Source organism: Drosophila mojavensis, unplaced genomic scaffold (genome assembly GCF_018153725.1).
Source record: "Drosophila mojavensis isolate 15081-1352.22 unplaced genomic scaffold, ASM1815372v1 contig_49, whole genome shotgun sequence".
NCBI classification, from domain to species: domain Eukaryota; kingdom Metazoa; phylum Arthropoda; class Insecta; order Diptera; family Drosophilidae; genus Drosophila; species Drosophila mojavensis.
This window is the reverse complement of record NW_025318872.1, coordinates 1321763-1344985: the sequence shown is the minus strand read 5'-3', so window position 1 is coordinate 1344985 and position 23223 is coordinate 1321763. Positions and strand designations below refer to the sequence as shown.

The 23223-nt window shown below is 37.7% G+C and overlaps 5 protein-coding genes across 6 annotated transcripts; all 5 read left to right on the top strand.

Moving 5' to 3' along the window:
• Window positions 1-981: 981 nt before the first annotated feature.
• LOC122756700 (lactosylceramide 4-alpha-galactosyltransferase-like) lies at window positions 982-2484 on the top strand. Its single transcript, XM_032729223.2, has 2 exons — window positions 982-1451; window positions 1518-2484. Exons 1-2 carry the CDS (start codon window positions 982-984, stop codon window positions 2098-2100), a joined length of 1053 nt encoding a protein of 350 aa, XP_032585114.2. The 3' UTR covers window positions 2101-2484.
• A 2596-nt stretch (window positions 2485-5080) lies between these two features.
• Window positions 5081-6437, top strand: LOC116803901 (lactosylceramide 4-alpha-galactosyltransferase-like). The gene is made up of 2 exons (XM_032729052.2): window positions 5081-5722; window positions 5789-6437. The coding sequence occupies exons 1-2, from the start codon at window positions 5202-5204 to the stop codon at window positions 6369-6371; spliced, it is 1104 nt and encodes a 367-aa protein (XP_032584943.2). The 5' UTR covers window positions 5081-5201; the 3' UTR covers window positions 6372-6437.
• A 525-nt stretch (window positions 6438-6962) lies between these two features.
• LOC116803843 (lactosylceramide 4-alpha-galactosyltransferase-like) lies at window positions 6963-8215 on the top strand. Its single transcript, XM_032728608.2, has 2 exons — window positions 6963-7500; window positions 7567-8215. The coding sequence occupies exons 1-2, from the start codon at window positions 7007-7009 to the stop codon at window positions 8147-8149; spliced, it is 1077 nt and encodes a 358-aa protein (XP_032584499.2). The 5' UTR covers window positions 6963-7006; the 3' UTR covers window positions 8150-8215.
• Window positions 8216-8784: 569 nt separating this feature from the next.
• On the top strand, window positions 8785-10006 carry LOC116803842 (lactosylceramide 4-alpha-galactosyltransferase-like). Its single transcript, XM_032728607.2, has 2 exons — window positions 8785-9280; window positions 9347-10006. Exons 1-2 carry the CDS (start codon window positions 8817-8819, stop codon window positions 9927-9929), a joined length of 1047 nt encoding a protein of 348 aa, XP_032584498.2. The 5' UTR covers window positions 8785-8816; the 3' UTR covers window positions 9930-10006.
• Window positions 10007-13414: 3408 nt separating this feature from the next.
• On the top strand, window positions 13415-23215 carry LOC6577859. Of its 2 annotated transcripts, XM_015165854.3 has the most exons (5): window positions 16628-16822; window positions 18660-20717; window positions 20787-21079; window positions 21158-21789; window positions 21868-23215. In XM_015165854.3, the coding sequence occupies exons 2-5, from the start codon at window positions 18729-18731 to the stop codon at window positions 22647-22649; spliced, it is 3696 nt and encodes a 1231-aa protein (XP_015021340.1). In that variant the 5' UTR covers window positions 16628-16822; window positions 18660-18728; the 3' UTR covers window positions 22650-23215. The 2 variants fall into 2 exon arrangements, 1 of the variants encoding a protein (XP_015021340.1); XR_006357382.1 differs by lacking the exons at window positions 16628-16822; window positions 20787-21079; window positions 21158-21789; window positions 21868-23215 and adding exons at window positions 13415-15256; window positions 15315-16363 and having other exon boundaries at window positions 18660-18740.
• Window positions 23216-23223: the final 8 nt, after the last annotated feature.

Genomic DNA, 23223 nt, shown 5'->3' with positions numbered 1-23223 from the left:
GCCTGATCTGGGGACGTCGCCTTCTCTTTGTAGCTATAATTATTGGCATCGTTTTTATTATGGTGTCCTTCAACCCGTTCTCTAAAAAGGAGACCGAAAATCAAATTGAGCTTACCAAGCATAATGACAAATGGAATGTGAATAAGAGTAAAGTTTCAGAATTTAACAATTCCCATTGCGCAATTCCATTAAAAACGGCAAATATGATACTCCCTCAAAATGGAACTCAGACGAAACCCCTAAAAGGATATAATAAAGCGGATCACGTAACGCAAAATTTTGCTAAGAAAAATTCACCTAAGAATATTCATTCACACAGCTTTAATGGCTCATCAGCTCATAATAAAAATGCATCTGCATTCAATATTACAAATCTACAACAACAAACCCAAAATTTGACCCTCAAAAAACTAAAAATGCCTGAAGCTTCCCCAAAAGTGAAGATAAATCATCTAAATGTGACTACTAATCGTCAAAATCTTGTCGGATCTACGTATTACTTAAAACAGGAAAAGGCACCTGAAAAAATGCAAGCGGTGCTATTATCCAATACACATAAATCATCAAATTTAACCAATATGATTAGCTTAAAGAATGTTAAGCCACAACTTCGTAACACAAATCCAAAAGTTTTAGCTAAGCATATTAGCGCGAAACCCCAAGGGGCAAATCATCATAATATCATGAATGATAAGAAATTTCATCAATCTAAAATTATTCATTTAAATTCTTTAAAGTTGCAAGCCCAAAGTCAAAACCTAAATATGAATGGGTTGAATTCTTCAAAATTACAGTCCCTAGGTCAGAACTTAACTACGAATGAGAAAAAATCAAATGAATCTAACATTATTCATTTATATAATTCGAAGAATGAGAAGAAACCAAATGAATCCAAAAAAATTCATTCAAATGAGTCAAAGTTACAGACACAAAATTTTATATTTCACGATGATAATTAATCCCCAGCAGCATCGGTTCATTATGTTGAAGAATAAGTCGAAGTGCGTAATACCAGTTCTAGTTGTTACTCTAATATTCCTAGTCGTACTATCCACTATCAAGGACCTACCCAATACATTAAAAGCTAAATCTGTTTCAACTGAGAATGTTATTGAGGATATACTATATTCGAGCTCGAAGCCTCCGCTAGGACGTAGTATTTTCTTTCATGAGACCAGCTGCACTTCTCCAGGTTCGGTATCCAACATTATGAATCTGACGGCTCGACAAGCCTGTTCAATAGAATCGGCTGCTCTGAATAATCCCAACTTCCAAATCTTCACTGTGTTTTCCTGTCCCACCTATCGCCCTCTCGTCGGTCGTCAAAAACTTCTCGTCGATGCCATCGAAAGCTATGAGAACGTGAACTTTCGTCACCTAAATTTAAGGGACTATGCTATGAACACTCCTATTGAAGATTGGGTAAAAAGGGGCGAATTGCTTAACTCTAGGTAAGTTTTAAATTCATGTTGATTTCCTTTTAGAGTGTAGCGTAATTCTCCTGCTCAAATACACAGCTATCCGATGCAACACACATCTGACCTTCTCCGCCTTATAAGTCTCTATCGGTTTGGAGGCATCTATTTAGACATGGATATTATTGTCCTGAAGAGCTTAGAGAAATTGCCCCTGAACTATGTGGGAGCTGAATCTAATTATACCTTGGCCAATGGTGTCATTAGTTTGACAGCCGATGGAATAGGTCATGAAGTTGCTGAATTATTTTTACAGCAGTATCAAAAATATTTCAATGGGAATGATTATGTACAAAATGGACCAACTCTTGTGACAGCCGTTCTGTTGAAATATTGTGGCACCAGCCTCATGAAAGCCATAGAAGGCGGTCGTAAGAGTTGCAAAGGATTTCGACTATTTAATACGACTGCATTCTATTCAATTCCTTGGCAAGAGTGGAAGCATTTCACTGAGCCCAGGTACCTGGAGGAAACTATGGCAAGAACTAAGGATTCATTAATGATACACATATGGAACATTGCGTCCAGGAGAGAGCGCATCAAAGTTGCCTCCAATATTGCCTATGTAAAGTATGCGGAAAAGCACTGTCCCAGGACGTATGCGGCAGCTGGTGATTACGTTTAATGTGTTTCAAATTGTTCATTGCCAAAACAATAAGTAAATACGTTTCCTATAACGCTCAAGCATGCCAACAATATAAATGCTCTATCACGAAATTTAATTTTATATCCACTTGCTTATTTCTATTATTATTTTCTACACAAGAATAGGTGAACAAATATAATATCATCCACAGTTTAAAGAGCCAGAGTGACTCTCCAGATGGTTCTTAGAAGATTCGTAATACATAATGACCCATTATATCATATGAACTTTTCAGTATCTTCATCAGGTGCAATCCTAATGCATTTGTGTGAAGTATTCATACATAAGTCGATTAAGACTAATCGCAATATGTTTATTTACCTATCATCAAAAACCTTAATAAAACGAAAATATTTAGGTGAATATTTGTATATTTCGTTCATTTTTATACACTGAACCCATTGAAAATGGGAAATCAGGGTATAATGGTTTTGTTAATCGTAAGTAACAGGCAGAAGGAGGCGTGGCAGACGCTAAAAGTATATACATATATTCTTGATCAGGGCGACGAGCTGAGTCGATTTAGCCCTGTCCGTCTGTCTGTCCGTACGTCCGTATGTATGTAAGTCGTCCTCAGAAGATATAAGAGCTAGAGACTTGAAATTGTTTTTCCTCGGTGTCCATGTATATCACGCGCATATCAGTTTTTTTTTCTAAATATCGATAACTACTCCCGATATTTTATTATCGAATAAAAACCTTATCGAGAGCTAGTCACTTAATTATATCTCTTACACCTTTACAGCTACAGTTTCCAAACTTTATATGTATTTTATATGATATCCATTTTTGTTGTAATTTATCCCCCACCCCTATATCCACCCCCTCACCATCACCTTTGTAAATGGCGTATTTCAACTACTAGAGACTTGTGCTTTGGCAAATGCATGCATACCCATGTTATAATACTAATCTAAAAGTTTCATGAAGATCGTCCATCGACAAGAAAAGTTATTAAACAATTAAGTTCCCGTGTGTGCGTATGCCTTTGTGTATGCATGTGAGAATAATTATTGAAATATCAGTTGCTCGAAGGGTTCAGAGGATCTCGTAGCCGAGCAGTCTCGACTAGAGCTTTATTACTTGTTTGCCGTCACATTTTTATTGTCTAGAAATAGAACAGAGAAAAAGTCGATATATGTTTAAGCAAATTCAGCTGAACAAGCGGACATGACGCTTCTCATTGACATTGTATTTTAATATCCCCTTCACAATCAAAAACATTTTTAGTGGAGTATATTAAATAACAATAAAAATATATATTAATGCATAAATATATAAAATGCCAATTTTCTTTACCAATATAAATAAAAATAAAATAAATTTATTTAAAATATGTATTATATTATATTAAATACCAATAAAAATATATAAACACGAGCCTCTAGCCGCACATTCGGCGCTACATACTACTTTGTATTACTTCAATCAATATGGATCAAAAATAAACACATACAATGTACACAACCAGATGAGGTGCTACGCTGGCATGCCATACAATATAGACACATACATATACATACATACATAAAATAATAGGTTTTACGCTATTGTTTAAAAAAAAAACATGTATTTTTATGGAAATACAAATCGCTTAGAACAATTACGATGCTAGACTGAACTGAGGATGTTTTATTGGCCTGTCTTCGCTTTTGTTGATTGGACTTTGGACTTGTTGAGCTTTTATGCTCTTATGCAAATAAAATGGATCTCATTCTTGAAGAGATTTAGTTTTAAGAGGGTTTATCGTATTTGGTTTGATCAGTTTATGTTAACACTAATCGCTCCTGATTGGTTTCTTTGGATTATGCTTACCGCGGGGTTGTGGGTACACAAAAAGGGTGTAATGTGATCTGTTGTGTCGCTCCGTGTGGGAGCCATTGATTTGTTTATAGATGATGGGGGGCGAGCGTGATTTTTATGATTTCCTCAAGTGCTGATGTGTATATTGTTGGTGGATATATTACTATATATATTAATTAATAACATTGCTCAAATCAGATCAGATCACCTTGAATTTCACTTATTCCCACACGCATATAGTCACATGTTTATTCTAGCTGTAATCGCGACACGATTTTTTTGTGTTCCGCTTGATTGTTCAAACTGCTTTGTGTTTGGTGAACATGTCTGTGTAATAAATTCGACCGTGATTACACGACTTTATCGTCAAGAAGAATTGAAAATAAATTAATTGGCTAACTTGTTCTTAAAATTGCTCAATTCAATGAGTCACAATCTTGACTTTCATTTTGTTATACCCTGAACCCATTGAAAATGGGAAATCAGGGTATAATAGTTTTGTGAAAAGTATGTAACAGGCAGAAGGAATCATCGCAGATCCCATAAAGTATAAATATTCTTGATCAGGGCAACAAGCTGAGTCGATATAGCCCTGTCCGTCCGAGAGCTAGAGAGCTGAAATTTTGCATGTAGACTCGTATACCACTTTTGTTTCTGTTTTTTTTTTTTTAGCCTAATTTGAACACTTGTAGACCTGGAGACTTCAGATTTACTGTGTATTACAGTTGATGGATACAAGGATTTTGTCTTTTATAGATTTTGGATACCACGCTCCTTTAGCCACCAATTTGTATGAAACGCATTTCAAGTACTAAAGACTTGTGATTTGGAACGTACAGACATTCTAACCATATGATCACATTCTGAAAGTTTCATAAAGATTGTCTTACTACAAGAGAAATTATTCAGCAAATAAATGCTCATGCTATTACCCTCACGGTGAGGGCTTCACCGCAGTGCGTGATTATTCGTGCGTGTGTATGCATGTGTGCATAAAAGAAGTTTAAAATGAGTAGAATATCAGCCTAGAGGGTTCAGGGTATCTCCTAGTCGAGCACTCTCGACTGGAGCCTTCTTACTTGTTTTCTTAGTTCAATAGCAATAGCAATGGAACATTATTAAACAATTAAAACTAGCTGATATTGGACTCATCGCAGAATGATCGAAGCATTGGAATCCCTGACACCTTCGTAATCGCTCGATTGGGATGGTCGACTTTTGTGTTGTACAGTTAGTGGTTAAAGTTAGTTGTTCTGCCCCAGCAGCATTGGTTTATCATGTTGGGGTATAAGTCGAAGTGCGTTTACATCATGGGACGACGTTTCGTAATACCAGTTCTAGTTGTTACTCTAATATTCCTAGTCGTACTATCCACTATCAAGGACCTATCCAATGCTTGGAATGAAACTTACGGCTTACGTGAATTAAAAGCGAAATTGGTTTCAACTGAGAATGTTATTGAGGACATACTGTATTCGACCGCACAGCCTCCGCCAGGACGCAGCATTTTCTTTCATGAGACCAGCTGCACTTCTCCAGATTCGGCATCCAACATTATGAATCTGACGGCTCGACAAGCCTGTTCAATAGAATCGGCTGCTCTGAATAATCCCAACTTCCAAATCTTCACTGTGTTTTCCTGTCCCACCTATCGCCCGCTCGTCGGTCGTCAAAAACTTCTCGTCGATGCCATCGAAAGCTATGAGAACGTGAACTTTCGTCACCTAAATCTAAGGGACTATGCTATGAGCACTCCTATTGAAGATTGGGTAAAAAGGGGCGAATTGCTTAACTCTAGGTAAGTTTTAAATTCTTGTTGATTTCCTTTTAGAATGTAGCGTAATTCTCCTGGTATAATACACAGCTATCCGATGGAGCACACATCTGACCTTCTCCGCCTTATAAGTCTCTATCGGTTTGGAGGCATCTATTTAGACATGGATATTATTGTCCTGAAGAGATTAGAGAAATTGCCTCTGAACTATGTGGGAGCTCAATCTAATTATACCTTGGCCAATGGTGTCATTGGTTTGACAGCCGATGGAATAGGTCATGAAGTTGCTGAATTATTTTTACAGCAGTATCAAAAATATTTTAATGGAAAAAATTATGTACAAAATGGACCAACTCTTGTGACAGCCGTTCTGTTGAAATATTGTGGCACCAGCCTCATGAAAGCCATAGAAGGCGGTCGTAAGAGTTGCAAGGGATTTCGACTATTTAATACGACTGCATTCTATTCAATTCCTTGGCCAGAGTGGAGGCATTTTACTGAGCCCAGGTACCTGGAGGAAACTATGGCAAGAACTAAGGATTCACTTATGATACACATGTGGAACAAGGTCTCTAGGGGAGAGCGTATCAAAGTCGGATCCAACGCTGCATATGTAAAGTATGCGGAAAAGAAGTGTCCCAGGACGTATGCGGCAGCTGGTGATTACTTTTAATGTGTTTTATTTAAGTGTGTTTCAAATAATTTATTGCTAGAATAAAGTAAATACGTTTCCTATATATGTAAGCTATTCAAACAATAGAAGCGTGCATTTTATTTCTATTCTACGAAATTTAATGTTGAACCCAGTTGCTTACTTTTCGAACAAGAGTAGGTGAACAAATATTGAATTTGTAAACACGAAGCCCAGGCAGTCAGGCAATATTCTACTATGCACATAGAGTAACAGATAGAGTGACGATTGTATGTTTATAAATATTGTTCATCTTCCGCAATTAATGACGATAGCTGAGCATTTCTCCTTATAATTGTATTTTGGCGATAAGAAATCCCTATTTAAAGACATTTTAAAAACAACAATATGATAAATTATTAACATTATATATCAACCTATCTGAATCTTCATAGCTAACTAGCTACACCCACTGAACTTAAAATGTATTTCAAGCATTTTGGGAGTGTTTTGTTCTTCTAGTTTTCAAACCAGAATGTGTTAAGCAAACAAAAACATTAAACACCTGACTACACTGAATGGCGGCAATCGAAATTTAGGAAAATTCAAGATGTATAAACCTTATTATTGGGGTTATTGGTTAGTGTGTGGTTAAGCCCCAGCAGCATCGGTTCATCATGTTTAAGAAAGAGTCTAAGTATGTTTACATGATGGGACGACGTCTCGTAACACCAGTTCTGGCTGTTACTCTAATATTCCTAGTCGTACTATCCACTATCAAGGACCTACCCAATACATTAAAAGCTAAATCTGTTTCAATTGAGTATGTTATTGAGGACATACTATGTTCGAGCTCGCAGCCTCCGCCAGGACGTAGTATTTTCTTTCATGAGACCAGCTGCACTTCTCCAGATACGGCATCCAACATTATGAATCTGACGGCTCGACAAGCCTGTTCAATAGAATCGGCTGCTCTGAATAATCCCAACTTCCAAATCTTCACTGTGTTTTCCTGTCCCACCTATCGCCCGCTCGTCGGTCGTCAAAAACTTCTCGTCGATGCCATCGAAAGCTATGAGAACGTGAACTTTCGTCACCTAAATTTAAGGGACTATGCTATGAACACTCCTATTGAAGATTGGGTAAAAAGGGGCGAATTGCTTAACTCTAGGTAATTTTTAAATTCTTGTTGATTTCCTTTTAGAATGTAGCGTAATTCTCCTGGTATAATACACAGCTTTCCGATGGAGCACACATCTGACCTCCTCCGCCTTATAAGTCTCTATCGGTTTGGAGGCATCTATTTAGACATGGATATTATTGTCCTGAAGAGATTAGAGAAATTGCCTCTGAACTATGTGGGAGCTCAATCTAATTATACCTTGGCCAATGGTGTCATTGGTTTGACAGCCGATGGAATAGGTCATGAAGTTGCTGAATTATTTTTACAGCAGTATCAAAAATATTTTAATGGAAAAAATTATGTACAAAATGGACCAACTCTTGTGACAGCCGTTCTGTTGAAATATTGTGGCACCAGCCTCATGAAAGCCATAGAAGGCGGTCGTAAGAGTTGCAAGGGATTTCGACTATTTAATACGACTGCATTCTATTCAATTCCTTGGCCAGAGTGGAGGCATTTTACTGAGCCCAGGTACCTGGAGGAAACTATGGCAAGAACTAAGGATTCACTTATGATACACATGTGGAACAAGGTCTCTAGGGGAGAGCGTATCAAAGTCGGATCCAACGCTGCATATGTAAAGTATGCGGAAAAGAAGTGTCCCAGGACGTATGCGGCAGCTGGTGATTACTTTTAATGTGTTTTATTTAAGTGTGTTTCAAATAATTTATTGCTAGAATAAAGTAAATACGTTTCCTATATATGTAAGCTATTCAAACAATAGAAGCGTGCATTTTATTTCTATTCTACGAAATTTAATGTTGAACCCAGTTGCTTACTTTTCGAACAAGAGTAGGTGAACAAATATTGAATTTGTAAACACGAAGCCCAGGCAGTCAGGCAATATTCTACTATGCACATAGAGTAACAGATAGAGTGACGATTGTATGTTTATAAATATTGTTCATCTTCCGCAATTAATGACGATAGCTGAGCATTTCTCCTTATAATTGTATTTTGGCGATAAGAAATCCCTATTTAAAGACATTTTAAAAACAACAATATGATAAATTATTAACATTATATATCAACCTATCTGAATCTTCATAGCTAACTAGCTACACCCACTGAACTTAAAATGTATTTCAAGCATTTTGGGAGTGTTTTGTTCTTCTAGTTTTCAAACCAGAATGTGTTAAGCAAACAAAAAACATTAAACACCTGACTACACTGAATGGCGGCAATCGAAATTTAGGAAAATTCAAGATGTATAAACCTTATTATTGGGGTTATTGGTTAGTGTGTGGTTAAGCCCCAGCAGCATCGGTTCATCATGTTTAAGAAAAGAGTCTAAGTATGTTTACATGATGGGACGACGTCTCGTAACACCAGTTCTGGCTGTTACTCTAATATTCCTAGTCGTACTATCCACTATCAAGGACCTACCCAATACATTAAAAGCTAAATCTGTTTCAATTGAGTATGTTATTGAGGACATACTATGTTCGAGCTCGCAGCCTCCGCCAGGACGTAGTATTTTCTTTCATGAGACCAGCTGCACTTCTCCAGATACGGCATCCAACATTATGAATCTGACGGCTCGACAAGCCTGTTCAATAGAATCGGCTGCTCTGAATAATCCCAACTTCCAAATCTTCACTGTGTTTTCCTGTCCCACCTATCGCCCGCTCGTCGGTCGTCAAAAACTTCTCGTCGATGCCATCGAAAGCTATGAGAACGTGAACTTTCGTCACCTAAATTTAAGGGACTATGCTATGAACACTCCTATTGAAGATTGGGTAAAAAGGGGCGAATTGCTTAACTCTAGGTAATTTTTAAATTCTTGTTGATTTCCTTTTAGAATGTAGCGTAATTCTCCTGGTATAATACACAGCTTTCCGATGGAGCACACATCTGACCTCCTCCGCCTTATAAGTCTCTATCGGTTTGGAGGCATCTATTTAGACATGGATATTATTGTCCTGAAGAGCTTAGAGAAATTACCCCTGAACTATGTGGGAGCTGAATCTAACTATTCCCTCTGCAATGCTGTCATCGGTTTAGCAGCCGATGGAATAGGTCATGAAGTTGCTGAACTATTTTTAGAGCGATATGTAAAATATTTCAATGGGAAAGACTATGCACAAAATGGACCAGCTCTTGTGACAGCCGTTCTGTTGAAATTTTGTGGCACCAGCCTCATGAAAGCCATAGAAGGCGGTCGTAAGAGTTGCAAGGGATTTCGACTATTTAATACGACTGCATTCTATTCAATTCCTTGGCAAGAGTGGAAGCATTTCACTGAGCCCAGGTACCTGGAGGAAACTATGGCAAGAACTAAGGATTCATTAATGATACACATATGGAACATTGCGTCCAGGAGAGAGCGCATCAAAGTTGCCTCCAATATTGCCTATGTAAAGTATGCGGAAAAGTACTGTCCCAGGACGTATGCGGTAGCTGGTGATTACTTTTAATGTATTTTATTTATGTCGGTTTCAAACAATATATTTCTAAAATAAATACGTGTCCTATATAATCTATTCAAAAAATAGAAGTGTGCATGAAATTCTATTCTACGAAATTTAATGTTGTACCCAGTTGCTTACTTTTCGAACAAGAGTAGGTGAACAAATATTGAATTTGTAAACATGAAACCAGACAGTCGGGCAGTATTCTACGATGCATATAGTAACACATAAAAAGACGATTGTATGCCTATAAATATAGTTTGGATAAAATATTTTTGTGTAAATGTATGTATATACTTGTACATGTATATAAAGAACATATGTTCTTAACCATGTTGATGAGCGTGTATATGTTTATGGCCATAAGTCCGCCAGTCCCGTACGAACGCAGCTACATCTTAAACCAGATGAACGAATACACTTGACTATGATGGTGTTTAGTTTTTTATACCCTGAACCCATTGAAAATGGGAAATCAGGGTATAATGGTTTTGTTAAAAGTATGTAACAGGCAGAAGGAGGCGTGGCAGACCCCACAAAGTATATATATTCTTGATCAGGGCGACGAGCTAAGTCGATTTGGCCCTGTCCGTCTGTCTGTCCGTCCGTCCGTCCGTCCGTCCGTCCGTCCGTATGTATGAACGCGTCGATTTCAGAAGATATAAGAGCTAGAGACTTGAAATTTTTTTTCCTAGGTCCGTGTATATCACGCGCATATCAAGTTTTTCTTTATATATCGATAACTACTCCCGATATTTTATTATCGATAAAAAACCTTATCGAAAGCTAGTTATTTAATTATATCTCCTACACCTTTAGAGCTAGAGCTTGCAAATTTTAAATGTAGACTTATATATATATTATATAATTTCGGTTTTTGTTGTAATTTTCCCCCCACCCCTATATCCACCCCCTCACCCTCACCTTTGTAAAAGGCGTATTTCAAGTACTAGAGACATGTGCTTTGGAATGTATATACATTTACCATACAATTACGCCCTGAAACTTTCATTAAGATTGTACATCTAGAAATTAAATTATTCAACAAATAAATTCTTATAATGTTACTACACTACAGCGCAGCCCAAGCGCAGTTAGCAGAGCGCATTCTAATACGTGTGTGTGTATGTATGTGTGTCGAAAAGAAGTGCAGACTGATTAGAATATCAGATTAGAGGGTTCAGGGTATCTCCTAGTCGAGCAGTCTCGACTAGAGTCTTCTTACTTGTTTTAAATTGATCTTTATTCTTCTGAGTCTGGGTTTATGTACCGAGACTCATGCATATTTTCAACCCTTAAATCTAGTGCGTCTATTGCTGAGTGTGTAAGGTTGGTTGGTCTATTACATATTCTTATCTTATCGCTGAGCTTATAAGGCTCAGCGTGGATCTATTAGTTATTCTTATCTTATCGCTGAGTTGGTAGGGCTCAGCGCTCGTCGCTTACATATTCTTGTTGCTACGATTGCCAGGGTCACAGTTCATCTGTCTATCGTGAGAGTCCATACATGTCGCACATGTTATCTATTTTATGTATGCTAGCCGTTAAATGCGTAGAGGGTATGTTCTCATATTTGTCATATTTCTATGTTCATGCATGTGCATGAACACCAGAATAGCAAGAGATTTGAAATTTTCCCTGTATACTCCTCTAAGTCATACGCAGTCTGATTTATTATATATTTTGTCGAAAACTCATCTGATTTACTTATTATCACTAATATTTAATAATTGTATTTGATTTTAAACGTATTTTGAATAATATGATATCTAGAGATTTCTTACTTACTGTATTTTTTATACTCATTCACGAAAGTGAATCAGTATATTGGTTTTGTGCAATGTCCGCCTTGCTGTCCGTCCGTCTGTCCGTCCGTCCGTCTGTCCGTATGAACGCAATCTATGAACGCAATCTATTTCGGCGCTATTGAAGCTAGAGACTTGAAATTTGGAACACATACTCGTGTATATCTCCGATTTATAAAGTGTTAAAATTTTCCCGATCCGCCTACTAGGGGCGTGGCAAATCGGAAAATGCATTTTCCGATATACCAGAAATCATGTTAGTTAAAGAGCTAGAAGGCTGAAATTTGGAATATAGATCCGCATCGACCACCCACGATCACGAGCTATGGCGGATATATCTCCGCCTATTGGGGGCGTGGCAAACCGGATAAAACTGTATCTCCTAAAGTTGTAAACCTAGGATGCTGAAATTTTGCACGTCAGCTAATGCTATGATTCTATAAAGTCTGAAGACAAAATTATAAGCCTACGCCCATTAGGGGCGTGGCAAATCAGACCTGAAGATATAGTGATTTTTTATATTCTGCTATATTTTGGACACTATTGATGCCAGAGACCTCAAATTTTGTATATATACTCGGGCTAATCACCCAAGACCAAAAAGTTTTGTCGGATATATTTCCGCCCACAGGGGGCGTGGCAAACCGCAAAAGTTTATATCTCCTAAAGTATAATAGCTACTAGCTTTAAATTTGGATAGTTGAGTTACTGGTAGCCTCCTCTATCGATGCCCCAAAAAATAATTTTTACGCCTCTTTAGGGGCGTGGCATATCGAAAAATACCCTGTAATTTTCACATTTTTTGAGCGTAAGAATTCAAAATTTGCATTTAGGTTACCGGTTTTTGGTTCTAAGAACTGGTCAAAAATGAGGAGCCTACGCCCAGTAGGGGTGTGGCAAATCGGAAAAACCTGTATATTCTACAGTATTAGAGCGAAACTTATCTACTAAATTGTTGATTGGGATGTGAATGAGTATTCCGCAGTCGGTAACGCCCGACTGCAACGTTCTTACTTGTTTTTTACATATTTTAGATATTGACATTAAATTTACAATTTACAACAAAAATCGAAATTCTATAAAATACATATGAGTCTATATTTAAAATTTGCGGACTCTACCTCTAAAGGTATACGCGAACTAGTTTTCGATAAGGTTTCGATCGATAACAAAATATCGGGAGTAGTTATCGGCTTTTTGAGAGAAACTCAATATGCGCGTGATAAACACGGACCTAGGAAAACATTGCAAGTCTCTAGCCCTTATATCTTCTGGGATCGACGCGTTCATACATGCGGCCGGACGAGCGGATGGACAGACAGACGGGCAGGGCTAAATCGACTCAGCCCGTCGCCCTGATCGAAAATATATATACTTTATGGGGTCTGCCACGCCTCCTTCTGCCTGTTACCTACTTTTAACAAATCCATTATACCCTGATTTCAGGGAATAAAAATTCACTTCGTAATTTCATAATCCTACAATACATATGTTAACAACATGAAAATATTTAGATAAATATTGTATATTTGTATGCATGTCTAAAGTTTCGTTAATTTTTTGCACACACATTTTTATCGTCTAGAAATAGAACAGAAGTCGATATATGCTTAAATAAATGCAGCTGAATAATCTGACATGAGCATTATCATTGATATTGTATTTTAATATCCCCTTCACAATTAATTTACAATTTTTAGTCTCACTTATACCTTTGCTCAGGATTGTAATGTTCATAAAAAAGATGGTGACGCCGTGCCTGATCTGGGGACGTCGCCTTCTCTTTGTAGCTATAATTATTGGCATCGTTTTTATTATGGTGTCCTTCAACCCGTTCTCTAAAAAGGAGACCGAAAATCAAATTGAGCTTACCAAGCATAATGACAAATGGAATGTGAATAAGAGTAAAGTTTCAGAATTTAACAATTCCCATTGCGCAATTCCATTAAAAACGGCAAATATGATACTCCCTCAAAATGGAACTCAGACGAAACCCCTAAAAGGATATAATAAAGCGGATCACGAACCGCAAAATTTTGCTAAGAAAAATTCACCTAAGAATATTCATTCACACAGCTTTAATGGCTCATCAGCTCATAATAAAAATGCATCTGCATTCAATATTACAAATCTACAACAACAAACCCAAAATTTGACCCTCAAAAAACTAAAAATGCCTGAAGCTTCCCCAAAAGTGAAGATAAATCATCTAAATGTGACTACTAATCGTCAAAATCTTGTCGGATCTACGTATTACTTAAAACAGGAAAAGGCACCTGAAAAAATGCAAGCGGTGCTATTATCCAATACACATAAATCATCAAATTTAACCAATATGATTAGCTTAAAGAATGTTAAGCCACAACTTCGTAACACAAATCCAAAAGTTTTAGCTAAGCATATTAGCGCGAAACCCCAAGTGGCAAATCATCATAATATCATGAATGATAAGAAATTTCATCAATCTAAAATTATTCATTTAAATTCTTTAAAGTTGCAAGCCCAAAGTCGAAACCTAAATATGAATGTGATGAATTCTTCAAAATTACAGTCCCTAGGTCAGAACTTAACTACGAATGAGAAAAAATCAAATGAATCTAACATTATTCATTTATATAATTCGAAGAATGAGAAGAAACCAAATGAATCCAAAAAAATTCATTCAAATGAGTCAAAGTTACAGACACAAAATTTTATATTTCACGATGATAAGATATTTAAAGAAATGCTATCATCGACTACTACTAAAGAAAATATACAGGCAAAATACTTCAACAGAGATCACCAAAATTTAACTAAGCATAAAGTTTTCACATCAGCAAAACTTATTGCAGCACCTACAGTGAAACAACATCAGAACCTAACAGAAAAAATTGAAAATATCTTTAAGAATATTTCATCATTCAGTATTTTCAACAAAGATCACATCAAAAAGGTGCTCAGGTCTAATATTACGAATTCACCAGTACATAACTTAACAGTAAAAATTGAGAAAATGGATATGCTTTCACCCAGTACTCAGGGCAACAAGCATGTAAATTCGTTCAATAAAACTCATCAAAACTTAAGTTTCAATAAGCGAAAGGTTCCAGAATCGACATTTAACAGAACACAATCACAAAACAAATTTCCAAATTTAACATCAAGCCTCAGCTCAAAAATTAACAATTCCGCACCTATTAATATAGCTCATGCTCTAATAGAGGATATTTTGTTATGCAGCTCAAAGCCAACGCCCGGAAGGACCATTTTCTTCTCAGAAAGTAGCCAATATTTAGATATTTCTTATAATATTCAAGAAATGAGGGCACATCAAGCTTGCGCCATTGAATCGGCTGCATTGCATAATCCAAATTTTCAGGTTTTTGTGCTGTTTGCTTGTCGCACATATCTGGAGAAGCCGGCACCTATTATTGATGCATTATTAAGCTATAAAAATATAAAATTTCGAGAGTTAAATATTGGGACTTATATACTAGATACGCCCATTACGGACTGGCTCAAGTTAAATGATTTTTATCGCTCAAGGTTAGAAAATATTATATAAACTAGCTAAATCTTCTATATTTATTTATATTCAACTTAGTTTTCTGATGCATCACATGTCCGATCTGCTGCGTCTTCTAACGCTCTATCGCTATGGAGGTATCTATTTGGATATGGATGTGATGCTGCTGCGTACTTTTGAGGATTTGCACCTGAACTATGCGTGCTCAATGGCAAATCAGAGCATTAGCAATAGTATTTTGGGCCTGGAACCTAAGGGCTTTGGACATCAGCTTGCCAAGTGGTTTTTGCAGGATTTCCGCAAGTCCTTGGTAAAAGATGCATTCGACTCAACTGAACACAAGTTCTTGCTGCGGGTTCTGCAAGAGGTTTGTAGCACAAGAAATGTTACACTCATGGTTAGGGATCCGAAACGTTGTAAGGGCTTCAGAGTATTTAGCATAAGCGAATTTTACAAGGTGCCATTGAAGCAATCCGATCTGTTTCTCGACCCAACACGTGCGAGTGAAGTGCTCGAACGTATTAAGAACTCTCGTCTAATTCATATATGGAATCGATTCTCCGCGAAATGGCCTTTGAAGATTGATTCAAAGGCAGCTTATATGCAGCTGGCAGCGAAACATTGTCCTAAAGTATTTAAGGCAGCGGGGGATTTGTTTTCTTAGCTGACATCATATTTTCTACATTTACAACAATTCATTATCTATAATTTTAAGATTGTTAACCCTAATGGCTTGGACCATATAGCATAAGCTGTTTTGCTATAAAAAAAAATAAAATAAAAAATAAATATATATATATATATACTATATTAAATAAATAACACTTAAATAGGTTGAATAAATAAAACATCTCAATTTAGATGTTTGTTGATACAGCTATACAAACCGATTGCGTATATTTGCATAGATGGCAATGCTATTTTGCGACCTGCACATATATTTTGAGCTAATTTACGCCATACCTATAAGACAAGAAGCCGAATTCAGTTAAGGGTAAACCAAACTATCCAAACCGGCTATTCATTTTCGAAGCAATTTTAATATTTTGAATCCGTACATTGGCGCCACACTTAAATACCTATCGGCACCGATTATTTTTATGGATGTAAATTAAATATAATTACTGGTTAGTGATATAAATACATGATATAATAAAAAATACTTACAAAAATAGAAATACAGTGACATACATGCTGTTTGATGGTATTTAAATTCAGTATAAATCTGCATTACTTTTTATCGATTACTAAGCAGGGATGGAGAATCGCTATATTGAGTATTTTTAAGTATAACAGTGTGTTAACAGCTAAAAAAGAAATACATAATTATTTGCAGCTCTAAATATATAAAGAATAATGATAAATTACAAATCTCTAATAAAATAATTAAACATAAACGATGTAAAACTATTAATTAATAACACATTATAAAAGTTTTTAACTTTCCAACATAATAACAGAATAGGCTAACCACTTGAATAACATAACAGCAGCACCAATACATCGTAAAATCCTCTTTGAGCAAGTATCAATTGCTGCGTCGGAACTATTGGGGATACAACTTTTTTAAAATGCGTTAAGCAGCAGTGAGTGGTTTTAATAATGTGTAATTTATTGGTGATTATGAACAGTGTGCTGCATTTATTGCAGCTGTTAATAAATCTATTGGCACATAAATATTTATACATTTTTCAAGATATGTGTTTTATACATGTGTGCGTTTGAAATATTGCAAAAACGGTTGATTTTGCCACAAGAGGGTGAAAAAAGAAGAAAAAACAACAACGAAGCACATTCATGCGCAAGTGTGTGTATATACATGTACATATTCACACTAAATCACACTTCTCGACTCCAGCTGCTGTAGTTTTGTACAGCTGGGTCGATACAATACTAGAAAACAAAACAACAAACAGTATAATGTAATCAGAAGCAGAACTTTATGGAAATGTAAAAGTACCTTCTGTTACAAATGAAGTCGCAAGCTTAATTTTGTGAATGGTTTTTCCATTTCACCTGGCGTCACTAACGTGTCTTGCTTCACCTTGGTGTGCGTGCCAATACAAACACATATTTCTTATTTGTACACTCTGCTCATTAGCGGCATTTCGGACGTCATTATATACAAAATACACACGCACCCACACACAGAGACAGAAAATAAGGCATCTATTCATATTGCTAAATTGCAAGTGTATGTGTTTGTACATAACGGGCAATATAAATATACACATACGAATTATCTCTTCAACGGTTGTTTATTGCACTCTTTGAGCTCGTTTTACATATTTACATACATAGGTGCATACATACATACACATAAGTAGACATGAATTTTCTCAATTCTTTATTATATAACTTCGTCTCAGACTCAGGTCTACTAACTAGATAATAAATGCAACCTTTTAATGAAGATTTATATCTGTGTGTTGTAAAAAATGCCACTTAAAAAGATACTTGGTACTCAAGTTCATCAATACTCTGTGTGTTGTAATTTTTTTCTGTGACGTTTGATCGGAACGATTTCAGTGGCCTTAGGTATAGGCAATTAAGAAAGAAGTTTTTAACTATTGTGCATATGAAAGCGCACATAGCCACGTCCATTGGAATTTGTTTTTGCTTACGCTAATTTAATTATTATCTTTTTTGTCAATTTTTTTTCGCATGCGCTGCGCATTTAGTTACTGTTTTTCTATATACATATGTATACCCTATGCATGTTTAAGACGGCTATGATAATGCTTTGACTGTCGCGACTGAAAAAGGAAAACTATTAATGTAAATGCATATACATATGTATGTAGGTACATATATTATTTCTAATTAGCAAAAGTTTATTCGTAAATATTTCAAATATATATTATATTGAATAGAATTTCTATTGGATTTATAAAAAAAAGAAAATCCCTTCGATTGCGTTTGTCACAAAAGCCATGTGAAATCTATTAATACAAATATACATAATATATTTTTTCAATCAGCTAAAGTTTATTCTGAAATATATTTACGATTTGTATTGATTTATTTATTTTCAAAATCTTTTTCCCATTCAAAAGCCTATAAAAAAGAGCGATAAAAAATTATTGTTTGTTTTTTGCTATTGTGGAGATAAGACTTTTTGATTCAGTGAGTCTTCTGAACACTTTACTTTTAGGCAGTTTTAATTGCTGTTTAAACAGTAAGGTTTTATGACTTAGATAATGGTTAGTGCATTGTTTTTTGTTCTGAAAATACATGAATCCCCTTCAGGAAAATGTGAAAACTTTTCTTTGCGACTTTCTTGCAAGTCTAAAAAATGTAGTACAAAAGATGTAACTCATTCGAGACGCCTTCACGGTAATTACATGGTTTGTTAAGTAAACTAATTTTAAATGTAGCTATAAATAGCGGTCAAATGAATCTATTTGATGTTTGTATTCACAGGTGTACTATGCGATCGAACGATGAGACACATATAATGCCATATAAGTTTTTGAGATTGTACACGGAAAAATGGAAACAATATCCAAGAAATCCTTGATATTGGCTGCGTTGTTTGTTTACAATGCTGTCGCCGTCGCCGCTGTCACAGTTGATGCGCCAAATTATAAGCCTGGTTGCAGCACCGTCTACAGTTCGAGGAACGCTACGCTGCAGTCGCCGGGAAGAGCTGTAAAGGGAGCGGAGCAGTTGGTGCCGATACGAACGTGGCAGGAGCATGAGTTCTCGCTGCTGGGCTACAAGTTTCATTTGCCATTTGTCGGTCATGCTGTGGACTCGGATGTGGACGATGGCTATAGCCTCGATGATGCCTGGCTGTTGGATAACAGTGCCCAGACATTATATATTCAACAGGAGGAGCAAGAGCAGGAGAGTTCTGAGGAAGGTGATCCTGTCAACAGCATCGTAAAGCTGCGCTGTCAAAATGTCAGCGTAGCTGAAATCAATGCCCAGCTGCAGCTCAATAGCCAGACGAACTATGAGCAGATATCGCTGATGCATGTACCGGGCCATGCTGACGCAGTGCCCATGAAATTGCAACAATATGAGAGTATACAGAAATTTAAATGGACGTTTAGTTCATTACACGATGATACACTGCAACGGCTGTTTGCGCAGTATGTGCAACGCTTCGAATCGGTTGAATCACTGGACTTTAGTGAGAATTTACTGAGCTGCATCCATTGGGCGCAGCCGCAGGCGATGCGACGTCTTAAAGTACTTAAGCTGAGTGGGAATGGCTTGGCCGACAACTGCAGTCTGAGCGAACTGCAGCATATGAATCATCTGTTGGAGCTGCACTTGGATCGCAATGGGCTGCACGCTTTACCCGTGCAGTTCGTGCAGCACCTAAGCGAGCTCCGACTGCTGAATCTAAGCCATAATCGATTGATCGAGCTGCCACGCAATACATTCGAGGGTGCACTTCAGCTGGAGTCGCTGCATCTCTCGGGCAACCAGTTGACCGTTTTGCCCTTCCAGCTCTTCCAGACGGCACGTGAACTGCGCCACTTGGATCTCAGCAATAATCGTTTGCTCTCATTCCCGGACAACTTCTTTGCACTAAATAGTCAGTTGCGACAGCTCCTGCTGCAGAAAAACCAATTGAAGTCCATAGGCAAGCACAGCCTATATAATCTACGCCAGTTGCGCCATCTGGATCTGTCACAAAATGAGCTGGGAAGCATCGATCGCAAGGCTTTCGAGTCGCTGGAACGTCTGGTGACTCTTAATATATCTGGCAATGAACTAACCGTACTGTCCTCCATCATATTCCAGCCACTCGGCTCATTGCAGCAACTGGACTTAAGCCGGAATCAGTTCAAGCAATTGCCTGACGGACTTTTTCAGGCGCAGCGTAAATTGGTGCTGCTGCGCATCGATGAGACGCCGCTCGAAGATCTGCCCAATTGGATTTCGCGCGACGAGGACTATGTAGATGGGCAAATACTGCAACGGCTACGCTACCTATCGATGCAACAAAATCTGCAGCTCACTCAGCTGCCAGCCACATTGTTTGGCAACGTGCGCAATCTGCGCGAACTGCTGCTGGCCGATAATAGTCTTACCAAGTTGCCCCCACAGATTGCCAGCTTGTCGCGTCTGCAGCGGCTGAGTGTACGTGGCAATCGGTTGGGCTCACTGCCCGAAGGCCTCAAAGAGTTAAACCATCTGCACTATTTGAACATCTTGGGCAATGAATATCAATGTGACTGCAGCATGTACTGGCTGTCCAACTGGTTAACAAATGCGACGACCTCTCTGCGACGGGCAACACCAAATGCCAGTCGCGGTCTGGACTCGTATGAGCATATTGATAACCAGATCGATGCACTCAAATGCCAATACGGTTATCCCGGCGACATGCTGCGCGTGTTAAGCAATCTCAATTGTACCGTACCAGTTGTGGTGCAATCTTCAGAGCCCAAGATGTACAGGTTGCATGCCACAGCCAAGCTAGAGTGTATGGTTTATGGCAGTCCTACTCCAGATATTATTTGGGTAACGCGTACTTGAATAATAACAATAATAAACGTATGTTAATTGCCAACTTTGGATTGCTGTTTACAGGTGACACCACGCCACAAGATTCTACGGCATCATGCCGATCCAGACAAACGGCCCACCATCATTAACAGCGACAAAGAGCATCAGCCGAGTAAGTTTGAACTGTTTGCCCTGACGGATGACAGCAACACCAAATCGCTGCATATGAACATCAGCCAACAGAAGACGATTGTGGGTCAGCGCGTAGTGCTCATTGAGAACGGCTCGCTGCTCGTGCACAATATATCGCGTGATGATAGTGGCCTCTACACCTGCTACGCCTTTAATGTGATGGGGAATTCATCGGCAGGCATTAGGTAGTATAAGTCTATTGATATAATATACAAGTCATATCATAGCCGATTACCCAATTGTATTCTTATGTCACTTCACAGGCTCTACATCGATCCTATTGTATTTTATCGCGTTAAAATTGAAAGCCTTCTGGCGGGTACTTTACTTGCCACGGCATTTTTGTTGCTAACACTTTTGGTGCAAGGCTTGCGCAGCTGCCTACAGCGCTGTGGACTCTGTGAACGTTTGAGCTGCTGTGCGAATCGCAATAAAAGGTCACCAAGATCACGACAAATTTATGCCATGCTAGATAGCATTGAGAACTACAAGAGCCAGCAGTTGGAGCGTTTGCGTGAGAATTATGCACAACAAGTGCATCGCATACGGGAGAATTGCGCACTACAAGTGGAATGGATACAGAGCAGCTATACAACACAGGCCAAGCACGTCAAAGAGTTCCGTGACATGGGCTCCAATCATTTGACCGCACTAAAAGATCAATATTACGATCAGGTGAAGAAGGTGCGCGACTATTCTACTGGCCAATTGAGTTGGGTGCGCGAGAACTATGTCTTCCAGCGCAATAAGATCCGTAAGTTTAGTGCTCATCAGGTACTGCGACTACGTGAGGGCTACAAGTATCAGCAGCAGTCATTGAACAAGGTATTGGAAAACTTGCCCAGCTTTTACTTTGAAAACTGCCGCGGACGCTGCGAGGAAGACATTGTCGAGGGTAAATATTATATTTATATTTATGACAAGAAACTCAATAATACATAAAAATATAATTAATATATACATATATTTGCAGACATAGACTGTTACTTCAAGAGCCAAATGGAGAAGGAACTGCACATACAGAAAATCAAATCACTGAAAGCCGCTAACAATTCGGCTAGTAAGGCTTCCGTCTACTATACGCCGCCAGATGACGAATTATTCCAGAGCTCCGATCTAAATCTGCAAGCCTCACCAATACACATTAACTATATTGATGAGAATCTGGATCAGAAGAAGCTTGATTTGCACGACTTCAAAATGGATCCGCATCTGTTGCTCTTTAGCAAATCGCAATTAAATGTTTATCCGGAGGGCTCGAGCAGCAGTCAGGCAGCTGCCATGGCCCTTGCCTTAGCTGCTTGCAGTATTGAGGATAACAATCAGAATGCGCAGCTGATGGAGGAGAATAGCATTAGTAATGTGGAGATGGGTGAACTGAAGGATGCGAGTGATGTTAAGAATTCCAAATCGTGTCCTGCTATTTATAAGGTATCCAAACAGCGAGACGGTAGCACACTGCACGAGCTACTCACCACAGACGGTGAGCCACATCAAATGGTTCATCTAAATCCAGTCGATGAGACGTCATTGACGATGTTGCACTTGCCAAAGGATCAGCTCAACATCGTCGAGGAGGACTGTGACGAGGCCGAGCTATTTCCAAATCATCATCCGATGAACACCGAACAAAGGAAGGATTCTAAAGTGGCAGACTCGACAGAACAATGTGAATCCGACAGCAGCCCGGACAGCTGCTGTCCATCATCCTATGTGACCGCAAATGCTACCCCTTCAACCCCTCCTACCAACTAGAGATTTTATTAATTTTAAAATATATAATTTAAAAAGCAAAAAACAAAATGATTGGACCCTGCAAGTACATTCAACTGAAGTGTTAATGTTTCAAATGTGTTTAATGATGAAGGCATCAAACAATAATTGAGTATAGAATTAATTAGTGCAACTTAAAGAATTCAAATGCTGAAAAGAAATGAAGTAAAGCCACTATAAAAAAAAATATATATACAAGTCATACGATTTAAATAATAGTAAAAATTAGAAAAAAAAGAAAAAAAATGTTATATATATAATGTGTCTCATGTCGAAGGTATCATCAATAATGTCAATAATACTTGGAAAGCCCCCATTTGTGATTTCATCAATAACATATGAAACGATTTATTTATAGACAGCACATTAAATCTACTTAAATATATGCAGACGTATTTTTAAAGAAAATAAAAAACAAATTTTATTGAATTCCTGAAATGGTAAATAAAGCAACCATACAAAATTATACACAAATATATTTCTATTATAATAAAAAATATTAGCTGTTAACTTGATGTGCACAACTCAGACATGCTATATACCAATAATTACCCAC